Below are 6,982 nucleotides of genomic sequence, written 5' to 3'. Positions count from 1 at the left end.
GGAGATACAAGTGCCAGCGGTGTTTCTGGAGAAGAGGATAACCATTTTTTTGTTTGAAACATACACATCTACCGACGTATGGTTCCAAAGAAAGAGAACAAATGTGTAACCACTTTTTATTAGTGAAAAATATGTATAAAAATCTATGTTGGAAACTTTATCACTCTTATTTTGTGGTAAATGAGCAACACCAAATTCTTACATTGATTACATTATGCTTCGTACACTAATTTTATTCTTTTATTATAGAGTTGTCTAAATTTTACTTCAAACACTCAAAATTGAGCAATCATCCGAATTATACCTTACACTCACCATTCATACAATCATAAATAATGTAATTCATTTAAGTGAATAGTTAAATCCCCATCTAAATTTTTGAATGTCCAAAAAACAACACCCCAATATTTGAGGGCATAATTTTATCAGTTGTTTTTTTTCTCATTTTCCTTCTAAGTAAATAAAAATCCGGCGTGTTGGAAATTGGAAAAGAGGTTGAAATTCAAAGCTAATCCAAAAGCAAAGGAAAATAAAGGGGAAATAATAGCGGAGTTCGTGGTCATCACTTCCGCCTCCGCGGCGGCCGATGTCATGCCGCCGCCTCCCGCGAAAACAAAGCGCAGGACCCTAGCTACAATACCACCTCTCACGGCCACAAGAAGGCGCCTCCTCCTGGGTTCCGCCGCATCCGCACTCCCCACAGCGTCCGCCTCCGTCGCATATCTTGACATTCATTCCTCAAAACTCCCAAACACTTCCGTAAGGCATCTTGGCAGAAAAAGGCAAAAAGAGTTGCGCGAACATAGTAAAATCCGGCAAAGCATACTACTGAAGCACAAATGAGGTAGAAATAATGTAAATATTGGACTCGTCAGTATCCCACCTGTCAGTGCATGCGGCGAAAAGAGCAAGCACGATGGCATAGTTGACCACGTCAACGAAGAAGGTTGTGCTAGTATTGTCCACAAGCTTGAGCATCGAGAGTGCAACCTGGGAGTTGGGTCATGACTAGCATAAGCCCTAGCACGAGCATAACACCCGGCTCTATTACAGTTGGCGAGAGTGCACCAAAACCAACATGCGAGTGTGGTGTAAAACTCTAAGAAAAGCTCACCTCGGTTTCTCACCAGTACATGCATGGTATTGGTGGCGGGGTGTTCTCCGTTGGCATGTTGTCCATGACTAGCAGTTTCTTTGACATGACCTTGACCATGAGAGGGAGGAACTCATTGCTCCTTGGCTAGAGGTCATGCACATTGAAGCGCTTGTTAGTGGAGACTCCAAGAAGCACATTAATGATCATACCACACAGTTAGTGATAATACAACATCTTAAAAAGATGGCGTCCTGGATCCGATTTCAACGCAGACTGTGCCAATATCAGGGATGTGGACCACTAGCCAAGAGGTGATTATTGGTTGTGGTGGCGAGGAAAGAGTCAACTACGAGTTGTGAGGTGTGAGTTTGGTGAAGCGGGAGTAGGCAACAGGGGTCGGTGAGGGTTGAACGCTACGTAGAATCAGATTCAGTCGGGTTCAACCTTGTCTGAGTCTCTGTATGACTAGATGGAGTAAGATCGTGAGCTTACTCTATATTGTTAGCCTTAGCCCCAATCATTGTGGCTTTCTCAAACTTTTATCCTAAATAGTGGCGATTTTATAAAACTTGATCCTGATATTGTGTCATACACTCATCCTTTACATGTTGTTTAACTATTTAAAGGTTCTTTATGTGAGAGGCTAATTTTTATCTATTAAAAAAGACGTAAACAATTTTTTAACAAATTCACATCTGACAACGTGTATCTCTAAACAAAGAGAATGCCAAAAGAGTCCATACTTTAGTTAGTGAAAAAATATGCTGAAAGACCACTCACTCCTATTTCACGGTAAGTAATGCAAGTACTCTTAGATTGGTTACGTCCTAATAACTTCAAACACACTAAATTTCATACATGGGTTTTATTATTTTATTATGGAGTCATTTCAACTTTACTTCAAGCACTCAATATTAAGCAATCATCTGAATTTTACCCCTCCCCCCATTTGTCGAACACACTAAATTTCATACATGGGTTTTATTATTTTATTATGGAGTCATTTCAACTTTACTTCAAGCACTCAATATTAAGCAATCATCTGAATTGTACCCCTCCCCCCATTTGTCAATTCTAATATCCAAGAAACAATACTCCGATATCTGAGGGCATAATTTCATTGGTGCATTGTTTTCTCTTCTTCTTCTTCTTTTCTCTCATTTTCCTTCTGAGCAAATACAAATTCAATGCCTTGGACATTGAAAAGGAGGCTAGAAGTCAAAGATAATCCAAAGCAAAGGGAAAACGATAGGAACAACAAGGACATTCATGGTTAGCACTTCCCCTCGGCGGTGGCTAGCATTGTGACACAACCTCCCTCAGAAACAAAACACAGGCTCCTAGGTACGGCACATGTGCACTGATTGGTGGAGCCTAGAGGTCAAATTCGCTATGAGTTGAGCTCAGTTCATGCGATTTGGTTGGGAAGTACCTTTTAGCCCCACCAATTGTTTTTTTACTTTCATCCTAATTGTCGTGGTTTTCTAAAATGTTTTGTCCAGATGTTGTAGGTTCTTAATATACACTCAATATTTACACAGTTTCCATGATGAAAGGTATAACTTTTGGTGTATACTAAAGTGTTTAGAGCATTGAAGTCTCGGTCTTACACCGCATGTTTTCAACACATATATGCTCATGTATAAACGAGATAAAAGTGCAAGCTATGTTTACGAAAAAGAGGATAATCACTTTTTTGAGTTTACAGAAAAGAGGATAACCACTTTTTTTTGAAACATGCACATGTAACTGACATATGGTTCCAAACAAAGAGAACAAAGACGTAACCAGTTTTTTTTAAGCGAAAAGTACCTATAAAATATATGTTGGAAACTTTCTCGCTCTTATTTTGCGGTAAATGAATAACACCAAGTTCTTACATTGATTACGTCCTAATAATTGTGAACACACTATGTTTCGTACACTAGTTTTATTCTTTGTTCCAATTAACCCCAACAATTGTGCTTTTTTAACCTTTCGTCATAGTAGTCATGGTTTTCGAAAACGTTTTGTCTTGATGTTGTAGATTCTGAACATACACTCAACATTCACATAGTTTTCATGACCAAAATTTTTGTGAACTAAAGTGTTTAAAGCATTGAAGTTTCAGTAAAGTTATACCGCATGTTTTCAGCACATACATGTTCACGTATATAGCAGATAAGAGTGCCAGCGATGTTTCTGAAAAAGAGGATAATCACTTTTTTCGTTTGAAACATACCCATATACTAACGTTGCGGTTCCAAACACACAGAACAAATGTGTAACCAGTTTTTTATTAACGAAAAATGTGTATAAAAATCTATATTGGAAACTTTCGCACTCTTATTTCGTGGTAAATGAACAACACCAAATTCTTACATTGATTGCACTATGCTTCGTACACTAATTTTATTCTTTTATTATAGAGTTGTCTAAATTTTACTTCAAACACTCGGCATTGAGCAAGCACCCGAATTACCTTACATTCATCATTCATCCATCCATAAATAATGCAATTCATTTAAGTGAACAGTTAACACACACACCCCCCCCCCCCCCCCCCCTCCTGAATTTTTCCGAACTCCAAAAACAACACCCCAATATCTGAGGGCATAATTTCATCAGATGTTTTTTTTTCTCATCTTCCTTCTAAGTAAATAAAATTCAGCGCTTTGGAAATGGGAAAAGAGGTTGAAATTCAAAGCTAATCCAAAAGCAAAGGAAAAGAAAGTGGAAATAATAGGAACAGTAGCGGCGTCCATGGTCAGCCCTTCCGTCTCCGCGGTGGCCGCCGCCGTGCCGCCGCCTCCCGCGAAAACAAAACCCGTGACCCTAGCTACAGCACCACCTCTGACGGCCACTAGAAGGCACCTCCTCCTGGCCTCCGCCGCATCCGCACTCCCCACAGCCGCCGCCTCCGCCGCGGCCTCTCGATTCACCGAGATCCCTAGCTCCGGCGGCGTGAAGGCCCTAGAGCTCCGGGAGGGTTCCGGCGAGGTCCCGGTCGACGGAGACCAGGTACAAGCGGCGCCTTTCTGCACAGTTTTTCTTACTTGTCCCCATTAACCAAGTTTACACCTTCAAAGCCAAAAAATGCTCTAGTTTACTGCTCTGCTGCCCATACTTCGCCATGATACAAACAAGACTATGGTTTTCTTCTTATTATAGATGAAACATCATTCTAGTCAAAAATAATAATTAAATTGGCTGGAATGATGTTAATTTTTGGTAGGTACTCCTATAAAATATGTTCTTATGGTTTCCCTGTTTCTACAAAAATGTTCTTATATGGCTCAAGGTTGCAATTCACTACTATGGGAGGCTGGCTGCGAAGCAAGGATGGCGCTTCGACTCAACCTATGATCACAAGGACGCGACCGGTGATCCGATACCTTTTGTCTTTACCATCGGGTCTGGAAAGGTGAGACAGAATTTCGTTAAAAAAAGTGAGTGCATCTTATGGTGCTGATACTACACTATGTTATTTGAGTTTTTGGTGAAAATTTGGCGCTACAACAGACTAGAGTTTTCTATTTTAGTAGCTAATGAGCTTTGTATTTCCCTTTTTAACTATAGTACTTGCTTACAAGCATGCCTAAGTCATGGCACAGAGTTCCGGTGGTTAAATAGTAAGGATGAGAGAGTGCAGTGTGCACTGCTGTGCACATGTTTGATTTTTATGATAGCAGACCAACTGAACATTAGCTTCAGAACCGTTGAATGCGCCTTAAAACAAGTTTCTGCTGTCATAGTTCTGGATGTTTCCTGTGAATAATTCATCATTATAATCTTGCCATAACGAGCTTCATTATAATCTGGATGGACATCTTCTGTGTGTCTGATGTTCCACTCAATACATTTCCTTGGAATTTCATTTGTGGAATCTTTTTCAGGTTGATAGTCTTGCCATAATTTAATGCATGTGCCCTGCAGGTTATACCTGGTATTGAAGCAGCAGTGAAGTCCATGAGAGTCGGTGGTCTTCGCCGTGTGGTCATTCCGCCAACACAGGGATACCAAAACACATCACAGGAACCAATTCCTCCTAATGTAACTTCCGTGCTATCCAGACCCTAGAATTCTTCATCTGTTATATCATTTCGTTCATGCTCACCTGGAGTTTCTCCAACATAAGCATCTCCTAGTTTCCAACTTGTTCCTTTCTGTTGCACACGTCATGCAGTCAGCGATGTGTTCCCGTAGAAGGTAGTAATGTTTGAACAACTCACGCATATGGATGATTAGAATTAAGAAAATTCTCACTTTGAGTCGCTGAATGATGTAACTGACAAGACATCACAGAGGTACTAAATTTGCCTCTTTTTTCCATGTGCAGTTCTTTGATCGGCAGAGATTATTTACTACTATATTCAACCCGACACGCCTTGCAAATGGCGAGGGTTCCACTCTTGGTACTGTCATCTTCGACATCGAGCTGATCAGCATAAGGCAGCATACATGACTGTTATGCTTTGCCAAGGCTGAAAGTCCGATCAGGCGATCACCGCCCTGATTAAAATCCTTTAGCATTGCACACTTCTGTCTCAAAGAAACTCTGAACTAGTGATCATGCTTCTGTCCAATCCCTCTGTAAATGCAATATATGAAAGTTGTATAGTGATTTTCTGCAGTTATTGAGCAACCTCAGTCACACAGATACAGACTGTACGGTATATACAGAAAGAAAAAAACAGTGGTAAATAGTGATCAAGTGGATTATTTGGCTACGAACCTTTAGTAAACATATGTGGTACGTATTTTTTTTTCCAACCTCTGTTCTTAGCTCACAGCAGAATCTCATATGTGTTGGTCAACAGACTGGTAGTTGCCTTTGCAGAGCAGAATATTATAATATTAGAGAGGTTCTTCATCAGAAGTTGAGAACACATGGTGTCTGAGGATACACCCTTGGCTATAGATAATTAGCAGTGTCCTTTCTCCGAGAATTCGCGGGAACCATGATTAAGATTCTGTTTAGTGCCATACCATGTGAAGTTTAGCACTCTCTGTCTCCCTGATTATGATTCGCTTTGCCCCTATTTTTTTACTGTAGAGAAGAAAAGAGTGAATGATCCATCGCTTTGTCATGGTTTAGCCATTTTATATTTTTTGCCGGGAAGCCATGTTCGTTTACATTACTCAATAATAACAGCTTACTTTTCGAGGCCAACCTACTCCAAAGCATGATTATACCGCTCAAAACAACAACTCTGAAGCATGTTCTTCTTGGACTGAAACTGTTGAACATGTGGAAAGAAACCCTATGGACATCACTGAGATCTGCTCTTTTGGAATTGCTACTCCGTATCCTCTTCTGCAAGCCAGTCTACCACTGTTTCTTTTGACTAGTCATTATTTGACTTTGGAGAAGGCTGAATAGCTGTCTTCCTTCTGAATCTCGTTGCAAAACTACCATCAGATCTAGTAGCTCTGTGGTACGTGCTAGAATACCGGTTTCAAGCTGCATGATGCTGTTCATCACATCACATCACATGGACTACACATGATGCATACAAGAGTACAAATGCGTACACGGCCGTGTGGGTGGAAGGATTGCAGGCGCCAAAAACTATGATGGACCATGCCACTTCATCTACGTTTTACAACTGTGGTGGTTGAATGGTTTTACAAGCTATATATATCACCCTAAGGCCCCCTTACAATGTAAGGTGCTTTGTGGAATAAATCAATTTTTTCTTAAGCATCATTGCTTATCTTTATAGAAGAGGTGTCTAATTAAGCGTCTATCCTCCGCAAATAAGTATCGATGCTTAAAAAAACGATTTATTTTCTTTAAGGACCTTGCATTGCAAGGTCTAACAAACTTGTTGAGACCCTTTTATTTACTTTGAAAGAGAAATAGTGCGGATGGTTTCCTCTACGTTCTTTCTTCAAAAGAATAAG

The 6,982-nt window shown here is 40.3% G+C and overlaps 1 protein-coding gene across 1 annotated transcript; it reads left to right on the top strand.

The window, feature by feature from the left end:
- The first annotated feature begins 3,782 nt into the window (after window positions 1–3,782).
- On the top strand, window positions 3,783–5,932 carry LOC123141316 (peptidyl-prolyl cis-trans isomerase FKBP17-1, chloroplastic). The gene is made up of 4 exons (XM_044560494.1): window positions 3,783–4,096; window positions 4,377–4,499; window positions 5,012–5,128; window positions 5,415–5,932. Exons 1-4 carry the CDS (start codon window positions 3,839–3,841, stop codon window positions 5,538–5,540), a joined length of 624 nt encoding a protein of 207 aa, XP_044416429.1. The 5' UTR covers window positions 3,783–3,838; the 3' UTR covers window positions 5,541–5,932.
- Window positions 5,933–6,982: the final 1,050 nt, after the last annotated feature.

The sequence above is a fragment of the Triticum aestivum genome, chromosome 6D (assembly GCF_018294505.1).
Source record: "Triticum aestivum cultivar Chinese Spring chromosome 6D, IWGSC CS RefSeq v2.1, whole genome shotgun sequence".
Classification (NCBI taxonomy): Eukaryota; Viridiplantae; Streptophyta; class Magnoliopsida; order Poales; family Poaceae; genus Triticum; species Triticum aestivum.
Note: the sequence above shows the minus strand (reverse complement) of the source record. Positions and strands in the feature narration are given on the sequence as shown.

What these genes read in the sequence shown, in the direction of transcription:
- LOC123141316 (XM_044560494.1), top strand. Translation starts at nt 3,839, where the DNA reads ATGGTCAGCCCTTCCGTCTCCGCGGTGGCCGCCGCCGTGCCGCCGCCT. An exon ending in TTACCATCGGGTCTGGAAAG is followed by an intron (nt 4,500 to 5,011) that starts GTGAGACAGAAT and finishes TGTGCCCTGCAG; the next exon opens with GTTATACCTGGTATTGAAGC. An exon ending in AGGAACCAATTCCTCCTAAT is followed by an intron (nt 5,129 to 5,414) that starts GTAACTTCCGTG and finishes TTCCATGTGCAG; the next exon opens with TTCTTTGATCGGCAGAGATT.